The 23922-nt window shown below is 45.2% G+C and overlaps 1 protein-coding gene across 1 annotated transcript; it reads left to right on the top strand.

Moving 5' to 3' along the window:
* The first annotated feature begins 710 nt into the window (after nt 1-710).
* Nucleotides 711-23214, top strand: itpr3 (inositol 1,4,5-trisphosphate receptor, type 3). The gene is made up of 59 exons (XM_058085177.2): nt 711-1103; nt 3945-4015; nt 4693-4814; nt 5525-5611; nt 6244-6402; nt 6619-6717; nt 6803-6886; nt 6975-7121; nt 7204-7299; nt 7417-7461; nt 7532-7674; nt 7758-7857; nt 7963-8123; nt 8182-8323; nt 8396-8560; nt 9260-9432; nt 9518-9637; nt 10124-10205; nt 10359-10478; nt 10791-11038; nt 11111-11255; nt 11333-11477; nt 11576-11775; nt 11858-11978; nt 12062-12116; nt 12183-12348; nt 12455-12622; nt 12942-13016; nt 13717-13836; nt 14313-14435; nt 14549-14749; nt 14824-14939; nt 15024-15159; nt 15298-15423; nt 15502-15627; nt 15711-15831; nt 15962-16292; nt 16382-16490; nt 16565-16658; nt 16961-17136; nt 17250-17409; nt 17480-17682; nt 17757-17957; nt 18026-18136; nt 18198-18293; nt 18362-18463; nt 18531-18614; nt 18736-18846; nt 19597-19789; nt 19876-19995; nt 20056-20231; nt 20297-20461; nt 20529-20718; nt 20779-20880; nt 21103-21221; nt 21294-21459; nt 21649-21809; nt 21880-22041; nt 22752-23214. Exons 1-59 carry the CDS (start codon nt 1012-1014, stop codon nt 22857-22859), a joined length of 8040 nt encoding a protein of 2679 aa, XP_057941160.2. The 5' UTR covers nt 711-1011; the 3' UTR covers nt 22860-23214.
* Nucleotides 23215-23922: the final 708 nt, after the last annotated feature.

The following is a 23922-nucleotide window of genomic DNA, read 5'->3' as shown; positions in this document are numbered from 1 at the left end:
GAGCTCTATCAGTAAAGGAAAGTCATTAAAAAAGCAATTTCTAAAGCTTTGGGACTCCAGCAAACCACAGTGAGAGCCATTATCCACAAAAGGTGAAAACATGGAACAGTGGTGAACCTTCCCATGAGTGGCCGACCAGCTTAAATTACTCCAAGAGCGTAACGTTGATTCATCCAAGAGGTCACAAAAGACCCCACAAAAACCATCCAAAGAACCGCAGGCCTCACTTGCCTTAGTTAAGGTCAGTTAAATGGACTACATGGACTACTAGAGTAAAATATAGTGGTGGTAGTGTGATGGTCTGGGGCTGTTTTGCTGCTTTAAGACCTGGAAGACTTGCTGCGATCAATTCTGCTCTTTAAAAAAATCCTGAATGAGAATGCCATGCTTTCTGTTTGATCTCAAATTACAAATATTATTAATATTTAATATTAATATTATATTTTAAAATGCCAGCAACTTGTTTTGCATTGAAAAGAACAGTTGATTAGTTTCATTATAGTGTTCTGCTCTACTTTATACACTTTATAGATTGCCTGATGGTGACAGTTTGACCCTGGAACAGATTATTTCTACTTCCATTATTTCCTATTGTTTCTAAAAAGCAAAAGAAATAGCCGGCTGTGAACCAGCTTCCGGGTGATTCCACTGTAATTGGGTCAAACATAAGCCCCGCCCCCTCCCGCGCACCTAGACAGACAGCAGGTGAAGCTTCCGGGTTTGGGTGGAATTGGCGCCTTAAGAGTGAAAACAAAGCAAACGTTTTGTTCAAACGCAGTCCAATGGGCGTGTGCACGTTTCGCACACGCACAGTGTGTAGGCGTGTGTCTTATCAACACCTCGCTAACTTCCTGCTTTCCTGCACAGGGAGGGGAGAAGGAGGAGTCGGTGTTCGCTCTGCACAGTGCAAGACTCGAACACTTGACATTAAGCATGAAGCCGGCACGGCAGCGCGTAGAGTGAACAACTTTGTGGAAAAGCTGCAAGTTTTTGTAGTGTTTTTCTGTCAACATGTCGGACAGTGCGTCCAGTTTCCTGCACATCGGAGACTTAGTGTCTCTGTACGCCGAAGGCACGGTCAATGGCTTCATCAGCACGCTGGGGTGAGCAGCGCTTGAAACTTTGTTTGAAAGTTACTTAGTTTAGATTGTAATATTTTCAACATGTTTTAATTGTGTCTTATTTCCATGCATTCAGTAATGAAATGCATCATTGTCATGTTGTGTTGATAACGTATCTTGGTCGTTAAAACAACTCAAAGTGGGAGGGTATATGCTATTTTAATGAGTACATTGCTGTAAATAATGTAAAAATATTCACAAATCAACTTTATTTTGTTACTAAAGTTATTACAAAATTAGATTTGCGATTATGTCTCTTGGTCAAGTGTCTTCAGTGTGTTGGTTAGCCACAGCGCTACCTGCTGCTGTGGAATGCAATGGACAGCCTGTTTTTCGTGATTATGTACTCTGAAGTGGCAACTTATGTTAGAGATGACACTGCCATGTTGGTAAAGTTGGTAAAAACTTTACCAATAGTTGGTAAAAAAAATAATAATGAGAAACTGGTGTTAAGAGAACATGAGCTAGCAGGCTAGCTGGATAGCATGATTAGCTGCTAGTGCTTCCTAGTGTATGGCATGAACAGCTTCTCTTTCCATGATTTTTCACCCACCCGAGTGACTATTTTGTTGTAAAAAAAATGTATTTGGAGTGCAGTTTGTCACATTAGCGATGGGTTTGTCATTTTGGAATAGTTTAACTTGTTGGCGTTAAGAACAGCGGCCATCTTGGAGAAAAGGCTAGCTAATTCGCATGGCCAATGTGGGTGGGTGTAGTATTTTTAAGAAATATATTTTGTAAATAGCTTTTTATTCACACATTAACTTTTCTGGATTTTAGAAATGTTATATGTAAATTTGTGATTGTGTCCCTTGTTCAGGCTTCTTACAGTGTGCTAGCTCTACTTGCTGTTATGGTAGGCAGTGGACAGTGCGTCTTTCCATTATTTCCAACCTGTGTCTGTTTTTAAAGTAATTGTAGTGTAGTTAGTAATGTTACAGATGTTGTCGTGTTAGAATAGTAAAAAAATAACAAGACTTGTTGCTGTTGAGGTAGATTTGAGCGGCCATTTTGGAGAAGATGGTACCTAGTTAGCATGATTAGCCTAGCTACTTGGGAAGTCTCTGTATGGAATGAAGGGAATATATATATACAAGTGTTTGTCACACTTAAATGTTTCAGATCATCAAACACGTTTAAATATTAGTCAATGAAAACATAACTAAACATAAAATGTAGTTTTTAAATGAAACCTTTTACCATATATGGAGAAAAAAAAATACAAACCTACATGGCCTTGTGTGGAAAAGGTGATTATCCCCCAGAAAGAAAGTAATTGAGATCTACAGTATCAGTCTGGAAAAGGTTATAAAGCCTCTTCGAAAGCTTTGGGACTCTGCCAAACCACAGTGAGAGCCATTATCCAAAAATTGTGAAAACATGGGACATGCCCCCCCTCACCCCAATAATAAAACGTTACATTTAACATGCATTCTAGGTTAATTGCCGACTCCAAATTGTCCATAGGTATGAATGTGAGTGTGAATGGTTGTTTGTCTATATGTGCCCTGTGATTGGCTGGCGACCAGTCCTGGGTGTACCCCGCCTTTTGGGATAGGCTCCAGCATACCCCTGCAACCTTAGTGAGGATAAGCGGCATAGCAAATAGATGGATGGATGTTAGAAAGAAGTACTAGCCGGCTAACTCATTAATGTGTGTCAACTGTTAGCAAACACAACATGTAGCAAAGACTCACAAGCAGACCCCCCCCCACCCCCCTCATAGCAGAAATAGAAGGTCCTTGTGTGGTCCTGCCCCAGGTATGTACACGTCTAACCTGTGACACAAGTCCACAAAGTTACATAATTGCTTGTTGTTCCTGATTAATTTGACTCTCTAAACAAATTGTGTTTGTTTTTATATGAGACAGCCGTCACACTGGAGAAATCTCCTGGACATTATCATCACCACATCCTATTTGCGGCCTTCAGCATCACCGTGAACCATGTTGGCATCGTAGCTGCCTTTCACATGATCACAGCTCATTTTACAGCAGTGTTGGATACTTCGGAGTATTTCATAAAGTATTTCAGAAAAGAAAGTGACACTAAATATCAAACTCTTAAACACCTCAGATGCACACTCAAGTGCTCAACATGCTAAGACTTGAGATCAAGGCTGAGTGTATACTTGCCAGTACGACACAAAGATAAGATAACAAGCTAAGACCAAAAGTTATTGAACGTCACATGACCAGGAAGAGCATCTGACAGGAAGTGACTAGCAGAATAATGCACTTGCTCAAAAGACTCACATGCACTTGTCAACTACACAAAAGGTTGCTTGGTCCTTTTCGTATTGATGCTTAGTGGCAAAAGCCGAGTTTAGAGCCCCTTAGAATTAGCTTTGTGACTTTTATGTACGTTTATGTTAGTGTAGCATGGTTTTACAAATGGAAAACAAAGTGTAGTAACACAGCTTTTAGTCACTTTTACACTCAGGGACATAAGATATGGCTGCCGCTATTATAGCAAGCTAACTAGTTAGCCTCTCTGGTTGACTTGACGTGGCAAACATGTACCACTTCCACAAGGAATGAGAGGAGACCGTGGCATGTCAGCTTAGCTCTGCTGGCTCCATGCTGTGTGAAAAGTAATTTAACACCATGTCTCATAACATTACTGATGCAGAGTGACCAGAATACTACATATAAGTAATTTTGCAGTCTTTTTTCATTCATAAATTTTTAAAAAACACACCAACCGAGTTGTACGCTAAATAAAGTTCCACTGTATCTGTCTCAGGGTGAAACTGTGCCCATAAAAACAAGCCTTAAGTGTTGTAGTAAATGAACTAACAATGATTTGACTGTGTGTGTGCAGGTTGGTGGATGATCGTTGTGTGGTGGAACCAGCTGCTGGGGATCTGGAGAACCCTCCCAAGAAGTTCAGAGGTCAGCTCGTAGTCTGTCATGTCAATTTCCAGTTCTTTTGCTCTGAAAAGATGGGACACACACACTCTAGGGCAGTATAAATAACACGTGTGATGTGCGTCCAGATCATCAACATCCACACACACACACTCCATCTGTGGTCTAGTTAAGAAGTAGATCAGAGTGATTGACAGCTCAAAGTGACCACAGTCAGTGATGACCGACGTGCGTCTTTTCCTCCAACTATGAGAAGTTGATAACGTGGAAGTAGATCAAGGTGAAAGGTGACCGCTAACCATTCTTTAACAAGGAGCTCCAGAAAGGAAGCGTGTGTTTTTATATAAGCTCATTTCCTTAATCCAGGAAGGCAAATTTCCTTGGAGACGTGCACGTGCAACTATGATGCATTTAAGCATGAGTGCACGATCGTGATTCAGCCACATTCAAATACTAGCATGTCTTATCTGCCGCTGGTCATCAGCAGGCAAATGTGCGGCCCAGGCTACCTGGCTTCCTGTTCGCTGTCAAATGTATGATGTGGCTGCCATATTTGGTTGGCCTGCTCACGCATTCACTTCACGTTGGCTTTGTACGTGCAGAGCACTTGAACTAATACAGCCAATCAACATACTTGCTAATATGCTAACACATACAATAGTGTATTGTTTGTGTGTGTGTGTGTGTGTTCCCTACTTCAGACTGTCTGTTCAAGGTGTGTCCAATGAGTCGCTACTCGGCCCAGAAACAGTTTTGGAAAGCCAAGCAAGCCAAACACGAGAAAGACAAGATCGGTGATGTGGTCCTGCTACAAAAATTGCAGGTAGACACATATACATACTTGTGTACATGCATACATGTCTGGATATATGTGTATACTAGGCAATAAAAAGTGTCATTTGAATTAATTTGAATGAATGAATTAGTAGCTGGTTTTATTTCATTTGAACATGCATCAGATTACAATTGAATGCATCCCATAATCAGTTCACAGTTCCACATGTCCAAAAGGAGTAGGAAGAAGCAAAGCTTATTAAATCCTACCCCTCCATCTAGTAGTTTTACAATCAGTAACTGTTACATTTGTTCACTTGCTGCTTTCCTAATATAGTTTAAGTTTAAAAAAAAAATGTATTTTATTTTTTCAATATTTTTTTATTTTTATTTACTTTAAACTTATTTACTTTAAATTAGTTTAAATGAATTAAAATGAAATACCTAAATATACATTTATTAAATTAAACATGTATTTTGGTCAATGTGTCCAGACTTAAGGGGCACACTGTACTTTAAATTCATTTTCCTCCATCACCTAATATCACTTTACCACATGTAGTGTACCTTATGAGTACGATCACCGGCCAGGGTCCGCAGATCTTCTAAGGTGATCCTACTCAAGATATGAAATACTTGAAACCTGTGTGTGCTTAGGCTGAGATGATCACATGATGATAATTCGCCCTTTTCTGAATGTTTGCACACTTGAACACTTGACAAAGTGTATGCGTGCGTGCGTGTGTGTGTGTGTTGCAGCATGCATCCAACTTGGAGCAGAAGCAGAACGAGACGGAGAACAAGAAGGTCCATGGGGACGTGGTCAAGTACGGAACGGTCATCCAGGTAGGCAGTCCATACCATAAGGTCATGAAAACCATTAGCGTTGAAACAACTTTGACACATTATACACACACACACACACACACACAATGGTTCCTCCCTTGGCGCCATGGGTATGTGTCCTTTTCCTGCAAAGAATACATGTAGAGTCACGCACTACACACACACACACACACACACACACATTTCTCTATGTACATGCTGATGACTGTTGAAGTCAATATTGACTTTGTTTGAACCTGCACATACATACACACACACACACACACACACACACACACACACAGAATGGGTGCGGTCCCTGTTCAGTGAAAGTCAGTGAGGTTATTGTGATAAAGATTCCTGCGGAAATGTGTGTGTATGATTGTGCATAGCAGATACATGTTTATGTGTCAGTGTCCGACATTTTCAGCATGTTAATATCAGCACAGGAAGTAATAAATGTTACAATATTGGTGGACAGTGTAGAGTATATAATATTGATTATAATGCAAAAGGTGTTGAATGTAATGTATATAATATGCATTTTTGCATATTACATCAAGGACTGTTAGAGCTTGTATGATAGCTTTTGTTACAAGATGGCGGCAACACATCCGTGTCTTACTACTTCATCGTCTTGTCTTCTTTTGTAGCTGCTGCATATGAAGAGCAACAAGTACCTGACCGTGAACAAGCGGCTGCCCGCGCTTCTGGAGAAGAACGCCATGCGCGTCACATTGGACGGGACGGGCAACGAAGGCTCATGGCTTTTCATCCAACCGTTCTGGAAGCTGCGTGCCAATGGAGACAACGTAACAACGCCTCACATTATTTCCATTTGCTAGTCACCATGCGAGCCTCGAAACAGGGGTGCACACACTTTGCGTATTAAACTCTGGTACATGCATTTGTGGCTGAATAGACAGTCTTGCTAATTTAGGGTCCTTGCTAAAGAGTCTTATTGTCAGACATATTGTAATGATCAATGATGATAATAAAGTTATATGATGACATTGTGACACCTTCAGGTGGTGGTGGGAGACAAAGTGATATTGAATCCTGTCAATGCCGGCCAGCCACTTCATGCCTCAAACTACGAGCTGAGTGACCATCCAGGCTGTAAGGAGGTGAGCGCCACGCCGACTTGCACGCTTTGCACACCGTGGACGACTCTCGAGTTCACGTGTGTGTGTGTGTGTGTTGCTACTGTAGGTGAACTCTGTGAACTGTAACACCAGCTGGAAGATCAACTTGTTCATGATGTTCAGCGACCACCGTGAGGAAGTGCTCAAAGGCGTGAGTGCACTCGACGGCAACAAATACAAAGACAGCGTGCTTTTATTTTATTGGACGTGACCGGATGTTGTTATTGTGCTTCTCTCAGGGCGACGTCGTGCGTTTGTTTCATGCCGAGCAGGAAAAGTTTCTCACCTGTGACGAATACAAGAGCAAGCTTCACGTTTTCCTACGCACCACACTCAGACAGTCGGCCACATCAGCGACGAGCTCCAACGCTCTGTGGGAGGTTGAGGTATGAAATGAAGCGGATGATGGATAGGTATCGGTAATACCGCCATGTCACTTTCCTGTGTGTGCTGGAATGGCTCCATTAGGTTGTCCACCATGATCCGTGTCGCGGGGGAGCGGGACACTGGAACAGCTTGTACCGCTTCAAACACCTGGCCACTGGAAATTACCTGGCGGCTGAGGTAACCACGGCAACATGACACTGTTTGAGTCCTCAACCAGTAAATCATATTGGTTTGAATTGACAAAGAAAGAAGAGTTTAAGTGTTGGTCAATGAAAGTTTTTCATGTCCTTGTAGGAAAATCCTGGTTACCGGGGCGACAGTGCTGAAATTTCCTCCGTGGTGAGTTGGCCCCTCGTCACGTATTCACGTATTTTTTTTTTTGTAATGACATGCGTAACCCGGTGCGCAGACGGAAGGTAGTCGCGGCAACAAGCGTTCTCACGGCGAAAGGATCAAGTACAAGTTGGTGGCCATGGTTCACGGCAACGACATTGCCTCGCTCTTTGAGCTGGATCCCACCACGCTGCAAAAGACGGACTCCTTTGTCCCACGGTAATAACGTCCTGCTGGGTTTTCAACGTCCTGAGTGGCTCTTGTTGGGAGGCTTTTAACGTGGGGATTTTGATTGCTTTCAGGAACTCTTACGTGCGCTTAAGACACCTGTGCACGAACACATGGATCCAGAGCACCAACGTTCCCATTGACGTTGACGAGGAGCGACCCATCAGACTCATGGTGGGGCCACCTTGAAATACTATGTATAAATAGTAGCGTGTTTAATGTAGCCACATGTAAGGAGACACAAACTTCTCAGTAAGTAAAATGTGCCTCCTTGTGCAGTTAGGAACATGTCCCACAAAAGAGGACAAGGAGGCCTTTGCCATAGTTTCGGTTCCTGTGATGGAGATCCGAGATTTGGACTTTGCCAACGATGCCAGCGCCATGTTAAGCACAGTGGTGGACCAGTTCAGTCAAGGCTTCATCAGCCAGAACGACCGTCGGTAGGTGTGTGGCCTCCACATGGGGATATTTGTGTGCACTGACCTTCTCCTTGGACAGATTCGCCATCAAACTGCTGGAGGACGTGGTCTTCTTTGTGGCTGACGTGATCAACAGCGGGCAGCCGGTGTTGGACGTGGCCATGACCAAAGCCAACCGCGAGAGACAGAAGCTAATGAGAGAGCAGAACATCCTCAAGCAGGTGGGAAAGATCTCACAAGGGAGCATTACTGGACATCCTGGAACTTCAACAAGTGTTCTCGTGTACCTCCAGATCTTTGGCATCCTGAAGGTTCCTTTCAAGGATCGAGGTGGAGGGGAAGGGCCTTTGTTGCGTTTGGAGGAGCTAGCCGACCAGAAGAACTCTCCTTACCAGTACATGTTCAGACTCTGCTACCGTGTTCTACGACATTCCCAGGAGGACTATCGCAAGAACCAAGTGAGAACGAGAACTGAGACTTTTTAGCTTCATCTTTTTCTTTACACGCACTCCTCAGGGTGCATAAGGCCCTCTACAAGTGTAGTGACAGTCATTAAAACAGGCAACGAGCATCTTGAGTCTTTTGAGAGCTCGGTATCCACTCTTCCGTCTGTGAATGACGCTGAGACTAGCGATTAGCAACGTATTGTGTTAGTCCGCCAGATAATTGGTGAACACCCTTTGGAAAGCACAGGTAATTCTATAACCATTATAACAATATAACAATGTAACAGTCTGGCTGTTACACTGAACTCATCACACAGCACATTAACACTCAGACTGTATAGCTGAGAAATATATAAACGTACCAATATGGGTTTAAAATGAGGGAAAAAGTGTTTTCATAATGCATGGCCTCTGAGTAACACATTCACTGGGGCGCTGCAATGACGTCAGCCTCCCTCTGGGCTCCTCCATTTTCTGTGCTGCATTTTCTGAAATGCTTTGCCTTGTTTGCCGTCATAACAGGTGTGGCTTACCATGACGCACATGCATTAATTACACAAAAAAAGTTAATGTAATTTATTAAATAAATTAGTTACCAGCATTAATGTGTTATTTTTGACAGCCCTAAATATTATATAAGTCTTCAATGGTCTTCATCAAAGGAGTGAGTTGACTATAACATGTCCATGTTTGCTTTGGCTCCTCCTCCAGGAGCACATTGCCAAGCAGTTTGGCTTGATGCAGGGTCAGATCGGTTACGACATCCTGGCAGAGGACACCATCACCGCGCTGCTGCACAACAACCGCAAGCTGCTGGAGAAGCACATCACCAAGACCGAGGTGGAGACGTTTGTCAGCCTCGTCCGCAAGAACCGAGAGCCCCGGTAGGTGTGGCAGAGGCGGTAGGCGGGGCTTAGAGTGTTATCAGGTGCATACTCAGTTTGTGTGTGTTTGTGTGTGTCTCTGCAGGTTTCTGGACTACCTTTCTGACCTGTGTGTTTCCAACAACGTGGCCATCCCTGTCACTCAGGAGCTCATCTGTAAATGTGTGCTGGACCCTAAAAACCAGGACATCCTCATCAAGACCGAGTGAGAGAAACGGGGCGGGGGCGTCTCTGGCCTCGTTCTTTTAATAAACAACATTTCCCATGAGCACTTTAGAGAAGGCTGTCGCTTTCATTTATTTATTTTTTTTCCTGTTCCCATTTCTCAACAAATACGTATCGCTCTCTTAGCAGCTTCTGTTTCCTCTGCTCCAAAACTGTTTTTTAACCAAACATCTACTGTATTTCCACTATTTATACTGTATAATTACTTCATATATGGGCTATATTTACCTCACAAAACCACGGTCCTCAATGCGCATTTTCAGTCAACTAGCCATGATGTCCAAACTGGTGACAGTGACATAAACAAGTTTAAGTTTATACAATATTGCTCAAGAAACATGGCCGCCGTTCACTAATACGTCTTCAAACTCATTCACAATTCATTTGATCACTACAAAATTGTGAAGATTTCTCATTAATTGTATGAAGAATAACATTGTCTTGCTGTTCATTTGCTTGTGTTCAGGCGTCGGCTTCCCAAGGAGGTGTCTCCTGGTGAAATTTCTACACAGTACATGGGAATGGATGACTACGGAGATGAAGATGAGGTACAATGTTCTTTTTTCATTCCTGACAGGAACTGGAATCAGGTGGAAGTGAACTGACGGAAGTACCGTGAGACACAGCATTGGTTTGTTTTGAATGGGGCTCGGTATGAAGCACAATGACATCATCATATTGTGTCTCTTGACTTACTGTAGGTGTGGTTAGTGTGGGCCGACAAGACCAATGAGAAGCAGGAGAAGAGCATCAGACAGCTGGCTCAGGAGGCCAGACAAGGCAACGCCCACGACGAGAACGTTCTTACCTATTACAGGTACCTGCACGTGAGACAGAAAGGGGACAATTCCAAACTGAATATATGAGTATGGCGGTACCATAAGAAAGCGGTCAATATAAACACTCACTGACACGTGCACACCCATTATGAAATGCGTATACTTAAACGGACACGCCCACCGTGAACACGCCATCCACAACTATGCAGACAGGAACCTAACAGTCTCCCGGTTCATGAAGATTAAATCATACTACATACTATTTACATACTACATTGTGACCAGCATGCGGCTACTGGTCTTGAACCGTGTGGTCTTTTGGATGTGATTCAGCCTCCTGGTCTCCTCAGGTACCAGCTGAAGCTCTTTGCCAGGATGTGTTTGGATCGTCAGTACCTGGCCATCGACGAAATCTCCAAGCAGCTGGATGTGGAGCTCATATTCCTGTGCATGATGGACGAGACGCTGCCCTTCGATCTGCGGGCGTCCTTCTGCCGCCTGATGCTGCACGCCCACGTGGATCGAGATCCACAAGAACTTGTCACGCCTGTCAAGTTTGCCCGCCTTTGGACTGAGATCCCCACCTCCATCACCATCAAAGAGTCAGTAGCGTGTCTCAGCAAGATTGTGCCACTTGCTAGGAGATTGCTAACACATGTCATCTTCTACTTCAGTTATGACTCCAACATGGATGACAGCAGAGACAACAAAAAGAACCGTTTCTCCAACACCATGGTCTTCATGGAGGAGTATCTCAACAATGTGCTCAATGAGGAGCTGCCCTTTCATAACGAGGAGAAGAACAAGCTGACCTATGAGGTCTGTGAGCACCGCCACAGCTTCTTCCACCCTCGTTGTCGACACATCCTCCACCTTACCTCCTGTTTCCTGTCTAGGTGGTGAGCCTGGCTCGCCATCTCATTTACTTTGGCTTCTACAGTTTCTTTGAGCTGCTGCGACTCACGAGAACTCTGCTCGGCATCATCGACTGCAGGCCCAATCCCTTGCATGGTGGTGTGATGTTCCAAGAGGACGCCTCAGGTGACTAATCAACACCCACTGTGTTTACAAATGTTTAAAAGCAACATTATAGCTTTTATTCCCAGAAGTCAAGTCTTCTAAATGTTGTTCATCTCAAGGAAAGAACGTGAAGCGCTCCATCCACGGCATGGGCCAGATGATGACCACGATGGTCCTTAACAGAAAGCAATCCTTATTTGGTGGGCCAGGGGCACGGGGGGCGGGGCTTGCACTTGACGGACAGCGAGCGTCTAAAGACAGTATCAAGATGGACCTGACCGTGATGGACACAAAGTTGAAGATTCTGGAAATCCTACAGGTCAGTGACAACATCTGTATGTGACGCCCCCACAAGGTCGTTGACTGTACTTGACGTTAACGTCCTCTCTCATCCTCGTCAGTTCATCCTCAATGTGCGTCTGGACTATCGTCTGTCCTTCTTGCTCTCCATCTTCAAGAAGGAGTTTGTGGACGTTTACCCGCTGGCTGATGCCGACGCCACCACCAGTATGGAGCAAGCAGGTGCTTTCTTGCCACACACGCACACACAACTAAGCTAACGCTGAAGGGATGGATCTGCTGCTAACCAGTACCTCTTCCTGCAGCCTCCATCAACCTGCAGCATATAGGAGAGCAGGCTGAGGCCATGTTTGGAGTCGGGTAAGTCCCTATCGGATGTATAAGTCTAAATATGGGACGCTTCTGAGAGTGCATGTACGTGCATAGGAAGAGCAATAGCATCCTGGAAGTGGACGACGAAGGAGGTCGCATGTTCCTGCGAGTTCTGATCCACCTCACCATGCACGACTACCCCCCTCTGGTGTCTGGAGCTCTGCAGCTTCTCTTCAGACACTTCAGCCAGAGACAGGAAGTGCTGCACACCTTCAAACAGGTCTCTCACACACACACTTATCTGCATGTTTAATGTATCCCACTGAATGAAAACCAAGTCCACTTGGCCAGAGGGGGCGTGACACTCCATACGTTTCCACGTCCAGGTCCAGCTGCTGATCTCATCTCAGGATGTAGAGAACTACAAGTTGATCAAGTCGGATCTGGATCGTCTCAGGACTCTGGTCGAGAAGTCTGAGCTTTGGGTGGAGAAGAAGACGTCAGGAGGCGGAGATGGCAAGAAGGACAAGAAAGACAAGAAGGAGAAAGCTGAGGTAGTGCCTCACTTTGTTCTATGCATGATGAACACCCCCATTTAGTAGAGGGTGCGGCCACTAGCAACTTTAACAATGACATTTAAGACGCCTAACAAAGTCATAAATAATTTCATATTCAACAATAAGTGCATCAACACAAGCAACTAATATCAGCTGCTTTGCACACTGCTAATGCGAGGCTTGTGGGATCATACTTGGTCCTCATTGCATGTAACTGCTTTTTATTTTTTTTTACTGAGGGTACAGTGATGATGCCGTAGTTGGCTCTGTGACATAAGTATGTCTTGCTTGCTGTGCTGCTCTGTACATCCTCTAGGGGGCAGCAGAGGACGTGACTCCCAAGAAGGACAAAGGCGAGAAGAGCAACGAGAACTATCAGAACGTCAAAGAGGTCAGGAAGCATCACTGTGTTGTCATGCGTGGGATATGGTGTTCTATGATTACACTCATTGTCGTTTTTGAAATCTCAGGTGCAGCTTGCAGCTTCTGATCAGTCTTTAAAGGTTTTTTTGTGGCTCTTTTTACATCCTTCCCGCAGTGCGACATGAGTATTTTAAAAACAGAACTTGAAACTTAAAAACATGATCTGGAATGTCCATTGTTTAGTTTCTCTAGTTAGCTAATCACATCAATTCACCACCTTCATGTACATCTCATCTAACAACTTCCTTCATTTTCCAGACAATTAACCAACGAGCTGACAGTTTAATTTTAGAGATATTTAACACACTATTATGGCTTTGACTTATTTTCCACCTTGAGTCATCTCAAAAATGTACAGAGACGTGGATATGCAGGAACTCTACAAACTATTTTGTTTTTTATTTGTGAGGTTTTGTTTATTAAGCGTTATCGACTTTAGTAGTACATCCTCAAAACTCCTCCTCCTACAAACTCAACCAGAATCATTTTTGTCATAGAATATAAGTCATCTGTTCAAGGGTCCAACTGTAGCCATCATATCATTTTAACACACTTAAGTGTCTTCAAAAGAAGTGAATCAATGTTATCGTCTAAAAATCAGTTGACTTTGTCGTCATCGTATGGCGAAGCGTTGAATGTGAGTCACCATTGTCTTTGTGTTTCTACAGATCCTGGAGAGGTTGAACAAAATGTGTAGCAGTGGTGTGTGGAAGAAGCAGCAGAGGTTGTTGAAGAACATGGGAGCTCATAAAGTCATGTTGGACCTGCTACAGGTCTCCTACGACCAGGTAAGAAAATGAAAAAATATATTAGAAAATATGTTAGTTGTGCCGCACGATGGACGAGTGGTTTGCATGTTGGTCACACAGTCAGAAGACCTGTATTGGAATCTCCGCTTGAGCATCTCTGTGTGGAGTTTGCATGTTCCTCCCGTGCCCGTTCCTCCCACATTCCAAAAACATGCTAGGTTAATTGGCGACTCCAAATTGTCCATAGGTATGAATGTGAGTGTGAATGGTTGTTTGTCTATATGTGCCCTGTGATTGGCTGGCCACCAGTCCAGGGTGTACCCCGCCTCTTTGTGAAGTCAGCTGGGATAGGCTCCAGCATACCCCCATGATCCTAAAGATTATAAGCGGTATAGATGTTAGTTGTGATTGGTCACAAGAAGTGTAAGCATAATATCGATAAAATGAAGAATTAAAACTACATTTCCACATTTAACTCCTGTATTTCTTCCTCTTTTGTATTCTTATGTCTGCAGAATGACGTGAAAATGCAGGAGATCATCAGGTACGCTCACCTGTTCTTGCAGAAGTTCTGTATGGGAAACCAGGAAAACCAAGTTCTCCTCCACAAGAACCTCAGTCTCTTCCTCAATCCTGGGGTAGGATGGCGGTTGGCATCTGATTGCTCTGTTGTTGACTGACGGTCCAGTCGGTCCACGGTCCTTTTTGTTTCAATGATAAACCGATTGTGGCTTGGCTTCTCCTCCTCCAGCTGCTGGATGCAGAGACAGTGCAGCACATCTTCTGCAACAACTACCAACTGTGCACAGAGATCTCCGAGAGTGTCCTTCAGCACTTCATCCACTGCCTGGCCACGCATGGACGCCACGTTCACTACCTCAACTTCCTGCACACAATCATCAAAGCCGAGGGCAAGTATGTGAAAAAGTGCCAGGACATGATCATGACTGAGGTGAGGCCGCTGCCCTGCACGTTAAGATTTCTAGTGGTGGTTTGTGGGGGGCATGACCATCTGTGTCTCTGCAGCTGACAAACGCTGGTGAGGACGTGGTGGTCTTCTACAATGACAAGGCCTCCTTCAACGTCATGTTGGAGCTCATGGCTGAGAGCAGGGAGGGTGTGGGCGACAACAGCCCGCTCAGGTAACCACGTGGAGAAGATGACACCAAGTGTAGACTTGTGTCCACTTCCTGACTGCTTTCAGAACGTCCCATCTACTCGTGCAGGTATCACATCTCGCTGGTGGAGCTGCTGGCGGCATGTGCCGAGGGCAAGAACGTTTACACGGAGATCAAGTGCACGTCGCTGCTGCCGCTGGAGGATGTTGTGCGTGTGGTGACGCACGAGGACTGCATAACTGAGGTTAGTGGCGTTGTCAAGGGAACCTCGACATGTTCTTCTTCCTTCTCGGTAATAAACTAGAACACAGTCAATGCATCATAGCATATCATAGCAATTCCCAGATACCATGCTAATCTAATCTATTAAATGACCTTGCAGGTGAAAATTGCCTACGTGAACTTTGTCAACCACTGCTATGTGGACACAGAGGTGGAGATGAAGGAGATCTACACATCCAATCACATCTGGAAGCTCTTTGAGGACTTCACTGTGGACATGGCCAGAGTGAGCAGGAGCTTCTCTTCCTTCTTTAATTTCCTGTTTTGCCTTTTACCAGGTCATTTAGCAGATGTGGTCTTGCAGGTGTGTAACAAACGAGATAAACGTCTTTCTGACCCCATTTTGGAGAAATACATCATCAACGTGGTCTTCGACACCATCAACGCCTTCTTCAGCTCGCCCTTCTCTGAGAACAGCACCTCACTGCAGGTCAGCTCTAGCTCCGCCTCTCCTGAAAGGAGCCGGATGTGTTGTGGCTGCTGAGACCGACTTCTCCCTCCTGTTGTTGTCAGAGTCACCACACCATCGTCACCCATCTGCTGCAGTCGTCCGTGCGTCTACTGGACTGTCCTTGGTTGCAGCAGCAGCACAGGGCGCAGGTGGAGACGTGCATCAAGACACTGGCTGTCACAGGTGACACTACCACACTCAAGACCACTTGATAAGATCCTTCACAAACATGTCACTGAAGTCCTCAGTGATGTCAGTGGTGATGTTGGGCCAAGAGGAGGTCAAAGGTGATGGAACGGCTGCTTTGTTTCAGCCAAGAGTCGCTCCATCGCTCTCCCGCTGGACCTGGAGGCTCAGATCAGCGCCATGTTGTCCACCAGTGCTCTCAACTCGCTGTCGCGCTCCAACCCCAACTACAAGTCCTCGTCACGTTCTTCGCGACCCGTCGCCCCTAGCAACCCCTGGGACTACAAGAACATCATTGAGAAGCTCCAAGACGTCATCAACACGCTGGAGGAGCGCCTCAAGCCGCTCGTCAATGCCGAACTCTCTGTTCTGGTGGACGTCCTCCACCAGCCTGAGCTCCTCTTTGTGGAGGGAACTGACACTCGCCAACGGTGCGAGTCTGGAGGCTTCATCTCCAAGTGAGAAGATGATAAATTCAGGAATGGTGTTCGGCTTTGCTTGAATTTTCCACAAGTGTCCGTCATGCTTTGTGTATGTGTGTGCACAGGCTGATCCAGCACACTAAGGCTCTGATGTCCACAGAGGAGAAGTTGTGTATCAAAGTTCTGAGGACGCTGCAGGAAATGTTGATCAGAACGCTGGACTTTGACGAAAAGGTAGCAGCAAGCACATCCACATGTGTAGTGTTGTTTTGATGTGAAGGAGCCTGTTCTCACTCTTGACATTCCAGGGAATTTCACTACGGAAGGTTCTGCTACAAAACTACTTATTTCCGAATAAGAAGAATAACCCAAAGAATGACTTGGCAGAACTGGGAGCAGCAGGTGAGAACCATTTCTTCACCAGAAAGCAAAAACGTAAAATAAAAAAATACTGTACTTTATTTCTACTGGCCGATAGAGTCAATTTATTCAACTACAGAGAGTACCTGGACTTTATTTGGGGAGGGTGTGAAATAAACAGCATTTTTTTCAATTTTGTTATTTATTTATTGGCCAGTATTTGATAAAATACACTTCCTGGAACATTTCTTTATTGAATTTCACTAGCTCATGGTCATCTGTGTCAGGCTTTTATTGTGAAGTCCTTACATGAATCATTTGGTTCATGCTGGTGTGACAACCAGGTGGTGAGCAGGAGCGCGACTGGGCGGCAGTGGCAACAATCCAGTGTCGTCTGGACCGAGAAGGTGGCACCAAGTTGTTTACAGACTTGGTGATGAGCACCAAGAACGACAAGATCTTCCAGGAGAGCATTCAGCTGGCCATCTGTCTGCTGGAGGGAGGCAACACTGAGATACAGGTCAGCTGACTCACCCCCCCCCCCCCCACCCCCACCAACCAACCAACACAGGACATCGTAGCGAGCATGGAGATTAGTGTGCGTCAAAGAGAGTGGCTGTGTGTCTCCTGTAGAATTCCTTCTACAAGCTCATGATGGGAGACAACAAGACTGAGAAGTTCTTCAAAGTTCTCCATGACAGGATGAAAGAAGCTCAGACGGACATCAAAGCCACTGTGTCGGTCAATGTTGGTGAGATGACGCACAAGGCCAATGAGAAGGACTTGGACAACGGTGAGGACTTTAACACTTATGTTAAAGTATGTTCTCATACAACATGAATGTAAACATTTTCCTCTGGAAGGTTCCGCTTCACCACTTGGACTTGGCAGCGATGGGCATGCCCTATTAGTGCAGGGACAAGGCGGCGCGCCCTCTACCCTGCAGACTCAGCCAATGGCAGAGCAGAAAGAGGTGGAGACAGAGATGGGCCCGGCCGTTCTCATCATGAAGCCCATCCTGAGGTTCCTCCAGCTCCTGTGTGAGAATCACAACCAGGACCTGCAGGTGGGCAATGTTATCTAGTGGCTAAAGATGAAATGCTAAATCAGGGTGCGCTAATTCGTGCTGTGGGTTCTCAGAACTTCCTGCGCTGCCAGAACAACAAGACAAACTACAACCTGGTCTGCGAGACACTCCAGTTCCTGGACATTATGTGTGGAAGCACCACGGGAGGCCTGGGTCTACTGGGCCTGTACATCAACGAATCAAACGTCCACCTCATCACGCAGACCCTGGAGACCCTCACAGAATACTGCCAGGGCCCCTGCCAAGAGAACCAGGTAGGCTGTCGGGCGTGGCCACACAGAAGAAGATCCCCAGGAGGACATTTGGCATGTTTATGTTTCAGACGTGCATCGTGACGCACGAGTGCAACGGCATTGACATCATCACGGCATTGATCCTCAACGACATCAGCCCATTGTGTCGCTACCAGATGGAGATGGTGCTGCAGCTCAAGGTGGGTTATTGTGGTGTCATGTGACCTCACAGGAAGTGTGATGTTGTCTTCTCGTGACCAGGACAATGCCTCCAAACTGCTGCTGGCACTGATGGAGAGTCGACACGACAGCGAGAACGCTGAGAGGATCCTGTTTAACCTTCGACCCCGAGAGCTGGTCAGAATGACTCTCTTCCCTTGGTGAACTTTGACCTCTAGTAGATAATACTGTGTGTATGTGTGCAGGTGGATGTGATAAAGAAGGCCTACCATCAGGAGAGTGAGTGTGAGGGTGGGGAGGTGTCTCCCCGTGAAGTGGGACATAACATCTACATCCTGGCCCAGCAGGTACGCCCCCAGAGATCCTCATCAGGTGACAGGAAGTCAGTTCACAATACACTTTGTTTGTTTGCAGCTGGCCAGACACAACAAGGTGCTGCAGAACCTCCTGAAGCCTCCAAAGAAGAATAAAGAAGGCGAGGAAGGCATCTCCTCTATGGTAGGACCAATCACTGCAAATGTTTTCCTAGCTTATAGAGATGGTTGATGTGGCGCCATCTTCTGGTGGAGGTGGAACACTGTAGTGACATCATGCGGCGTGTGTGTTTATGTGTTGGCAGTTAAACTTGAACAATCGTCCTCTGTCACAAATGTTGAAGTCGTCAATACCGACTGCTGTTGTGGAACAAGACCCTCTGGAGTACTACGACCTGCTCACTTCTCAGATTGAGGTACTTGCTGTTATGAAGTTGTACTACTACTATTAATGGTACTGTTGGTTAACACCAGTATCGGTTTTCATTGTCGGGGGAAAAATCTGATACAGATGTCACATTTTTATGCTGTTATCGGGCAGATAATTATCACTACCGATAATTATTGTACATCCCTCCAATAATTATTCTTATGATTTATTGTTATGTTATTATCATTATAATACTTATTGGACATCAGTGGGTCTGTACATGTCATTTGGTGATGGCTGATGTACTGTATTTATTGTATTCTAAATTTAGTGTTGGAAAGAAACCTACCACTTCCACACTGAATGGGAGGATAACTTTTCACTCTATCCTGTTGGACATGGCATGGTTGACTTGTGCATTGTGGGGGTGGTGTGGTGAACTTTGTGAGAGGCAGGGAGTACTTTCAGCGTAGACCTGCCAACATGTACACATTTATCCTACTCTGTTTGCAATTTGACTCTTAGTACTCTACCATAGTATTTATAATCAGGGGGCAATGACAACATCTCAATCAATTACGTAATTGTGTGTGTGTGTGTGTATATATATATATATATATATATATATATATATATATATATATAATACTGCTCTAATGGAACATTACTGACACGTAGTATCCAGAATACTAGATACACCATTGACAGAATTTTTGAAAAAACTAAATAAGAGCGAGTGATGAATATACAGTTAATTCCACTGTGTGTGTGTGTGTGTGTGTGTGTGTGTGTGTAGATAGTGCGTGACGACCGTAGCATGGAGCAGATTGTGTTTCCTGTCCATCCCATCTGTGAGTTCCTGACTGAAGAGTCCAAGTTTCGGGTCTTCAACACGACCGAGCAAGACGAGCAGGGGTCGAAAGTCACGCATTTCTTTGAGCAGACGTCCTTCCTCCATGGAGAGATGGAGTGGCAGAAGAAGCTAAGGAGTGAGTGAGCATGTGCAATGACGCACACATACGAGCAAAAAGTTGTGTAGACACACTTTCAGTGTGTGTGTGTTTGTGCGTTGCAGGCATGCCAGTGTTGTACTGGTTCTCCGGGAGGATGACTCTGTGGGGAACCATCTCCTTCAACCTGGCCGTCTTCATCAACCTCATCATCGCCTTCTTCTACCCCTACAACTCAGGACAAGGTTGGGCCCAAGTGTGACCTCGCTGTGTATGGAGTTTAACCCCTCCCCCTCCTTCCCTAGCCGGCGCCATCGATGACTCTCTGTTGCTGATGCTGTTTTGGATTCTGATCGGGCTGTCCATGCTGGCCTTGCTCTCCCAGCGATACGGCCTGCAGCCGCTGACTCTGGCGCTCATCCTGAGGTCCATCTACCACCTGGGCATCGGAAACACGCTCATCCTGCTGGGAACGCTCAATGTAAGACAGACATGGCGTGCATACTCCTACTACGCCGAATGTTTTAACCTTTTGTTGTGTTGCAGCTGATAAACAAGGTGGTGTTTGTGGTGAGCTTTGTGGGCAACAACGGGACGTTTATTATGGGATACAAAGCCATGGTGATGGACGTGGAGTTCCTGTACCACCTGGCCTATGTGCTCACCTCCACGCTGGGCCTCTTCGTCCATGAGCTCTTCTACAGCATCCTGGTATGGAGAGCACGGACGTGCTAACTGGGCTAGTGCGCTCGGCTCATGCATCCTTGTCGACTTGCAGCTCTTCGACCTCATCTACCGCGAGGAGACTCTCTTCAATGTGATCAAGAGCGTGACACGCAACGGACGCTCCATCCTGCTCACAGCGCTGCTCGCCCTCATTCTGGTCTACCTCTTCTCCATCGTGGGCTTCCTGTGTCTCAAGGAAGACTTCATTATGGAGGTGGACCCGCTGCCACAGATTACCCAAGGTAACCAACACCCGAGGTCATGTGACCTGCCCACTGGTAGCTAACGACTTGCTTCTTCAGCTCCTCAGCAGAGCGACACCTCGCAAGAGGTCCTTGGGTCCTGTTCTGCTGATGGGGTCAACTGTATGGCTGAGAGTCCTGCCGCCGAGGCCGAAGATGAAGGTATCACGTAATAGTCGCCATTTTGGCTAGGGCTAACTTAAGGAGATTAAAGTACTATAAAAAGCATGTAAATATTATTATTTCTGGTAAGTGCATAGTAATTGATTTGTGACAGCAGTACACTCAAAAACAATAGTAAGTACATATCGTACACAGTACAGCATACTTGGCGTACTAAAGGGAGTATTCCATTTCAGTTTGTTGACTCTTTTTGTTCCGCAGACGAGGCGACCACAGAGCGAGCGTGTGACACTTTGCTGATGTGCATCGTCACCGTCTTGAATCATGGCCTGAGGAACGGTGGCGGCGTTGGCGACGTCCTTCGCCAGCCCTCTAAAAACGTAAAAAACGTTGTTCCACCTGAGTTACCCATAAATTACCTGGACTCACCATATGTGTGTGTGTCTTTGTAGGAGCCGCTGTTTCCCGCCCGTGTGGTCTATGACTTGTTGTTCTACTTTATTGTCATCATCATCGTTCTCAACCTGATTTTTGGCGTCATCATCGACACGTTTGCTGACCTGAGAAGCGAGAAGCAGAAGAAAGAAGAGATCCTCAAGACCACCTGTTTCATCTGTGGTCAGTCACACTTACTCGGAGACCACAGGTCAGAGATTTGGAACAATGATGTCATCAGCAGAAGATCATAGCACTTCACATTAAAGTGTGATGATTTGTTGTGAACCTACGACCTATGCTGGACGACAGGAAGGCTAATTTAATTAATAAACACATTTGGGTCCAAAGTGTGTCCCTTATGCTTCCAAGGTCTGGAACGAGACAAGTTCGACAACAAGACGGTGTCGTTTGAGGAGCACATCAAACTCGAGCACAACATCTGGAATTACCTCTACTTTATCGTTCTGGTGCGTGAGAAGAACAAGACGGACTACACTGGACCTGAGAGCTACGTGGCCTTGATGATCAAGGTAACCACACGTCAATATAACAACATCATGGACACGGCGAGCACGAGCCTGAACGCTGGATGTGTTGCAGAACAACAACCTGGACTGGTTCCCCCGCATGCAGGCCATGTCTCTGGTGGTCACGGATGGCGACGGCGAGCAGAACGAGATGAGGATGCTGCAGGACAAGCTGGCATCCACCACCAAGGTGGTCATGACGCTCACCACGCAGCTCACAGAGCTAAACGAGCAGGTAAGGTGTCGTTGAATATTGAAAACATTGGCATGGTAGGCGGGGTACACTGTGGCCTGGTGGCCAGCCAACCACAGGGCACATATAGACAAACAACCATTCACACTCACATTCATACCTATGGACAGTTTGGAGCCGCCAATTAACCTAGCATGTTTTTGGAATGTGGGAGGAAACCGGAGTACCCGGAGAAAACCCACGCATGCACGGGGAGAACATGCAAACTCCACACAGAGATGGCCGAGGGTGGAATCGAACTCGGGTCTTTTAGCTGTGAGGCCTGCGATTTGCAAGAACAATATCCTGAAATACTGAAAATTACTATCGTGCTTCTCACCCTTCAAAGTGCTCGCACGTGCAACTTGGCCCCATGGAATGTTATTGAGCAGTCCTACTTAATAGAAAAGAAATGCACCATCAGTGAGTTGGCACTGTGATGCAGTACAGTGCAGACAAACTAGTTTGTTATGTGCAAGATTGTATGAAAACAGAGATGGAGATAGACATCACTCCTGCATGGAGCCTATGTCATAATTCAAGCTTGTCTGGGGGTGCCTAATATTTTGACTAAAAGTGGACCTCAGGATGTTTTCTTCCCAAAATGAATACATACTGTCTTAACTGTCCATGAGAGACATTTGCAATTTAACTGGACTGTGTGTGTGTGTGTGTGTGTGTGTGTGTGTGTGTGTGTGTGTGTGTGTGCGTAGATGACGGAGCAGAGGAAGAGGAGGCAAAGGATGGGTTTTGTTGACGTCCAGCAGGGCGGCAGTGCTTCACTTCCTCCCAGCGCTGCAGGAGGAAACCACCAGCACTGAAAAGGGGCAAGTAGAGTGAAGGGCAGTTGAGAAAGACACTAAGAAGACCCGTTCATTTATGTTATTTAATGTTCATTCATGTTGTTTCATGTTCTTTAACAAGATGCTAACATTTTATTCTTTGCTTTGAATGGAAAGTGACTTGAAAATGTCCACATGTTGATTTGAATGTGTATAATAGAATAATAACTGTAGCGTAACATGAGTGAAGTAATTTTAGCCTAATTTAAACTTGGTAAAATAAGAACATTTATTTAAATGTGACATGTTTTTATTAGTCGGTTTCATTGAAACATAAAAGCAACAAATATTATTAAATTTCATACTTACACAACATTGAAATGTGTCCTCATTTTATATCCTCACTAAGGGACATCAACATTAAGATATTAAAACTTTATTGTTGAAGAAAAAAAAACAATCAATTTTTACGAGACCTTTTGAGGAGCTGTTTGCTTAATGGTTGCTCTGCCATGGATATGACTGACAAGCATTGTTGTTCATACAAGCAGCTCAACCTGCTGTACATTACCTCCTAGTGTGTGTGTGTGTGTGTGTGTGTGTGTGTGTGTGTGTGTGTGTGTGTGTGTGCGCAGACCCCAGCAGGATTGTGGAGCTTTGCAGTGGAGCCTGAGAGGAATGTTGCCTCTAGTCACTGCCGACCAACCACATATATCCGTATGTATGAAACATATACACACACATACAGTCTGCGTATATTAGCGTACATTCTGTGTTATGATGCTCATGTAATAATTACAGATGCATTGTTACATATATTGCATAACATTTTGTGTAACCACTGTAATAAGTAAAGTAATCATAAGGTACACCCATATGAATGTGAAATTCCCACATGCAGTAACACGCTTTTTTTTTTTATCTCATTTTGTTGACAGTCTGCTTTCTCTCTGGTGAAAAGGTTTTTCGGTCAAATTTATTGATTACGCTCAATGGTGAAAGAAATCAGGTCCTCAGAGATGAAACCCACTAGTGTGTATTGTTAGCTAGACTGGAGCTCGTGTGAGAGAGCGGGAGTGATTGTGGACATCATCTTTTGGTG

Source organism: Doryrhamphus excisus, linkage group LG17 (assembly GCF_037039965.1).
Source record: "Doryrhamphus excisus strain RoL-2023G ecotype Guam linkage group LG17, RoL_Dexc_Guam_v1.1, whole genome shotgun sequence".
In the NCBI taxonomy this organism is placed as follows: domain Eukaryota; kingdom Metazoa; phylum Chordata; class Actinopteri; order Syngnathiformes; family Syngnathidae; genus Doryrhamphus; species Doryrhamphus excisus.
Note: the sequence above shows the minus strand (reverse complement) of the source record. Positions and strands in the feature narration are given on the sequence as shown.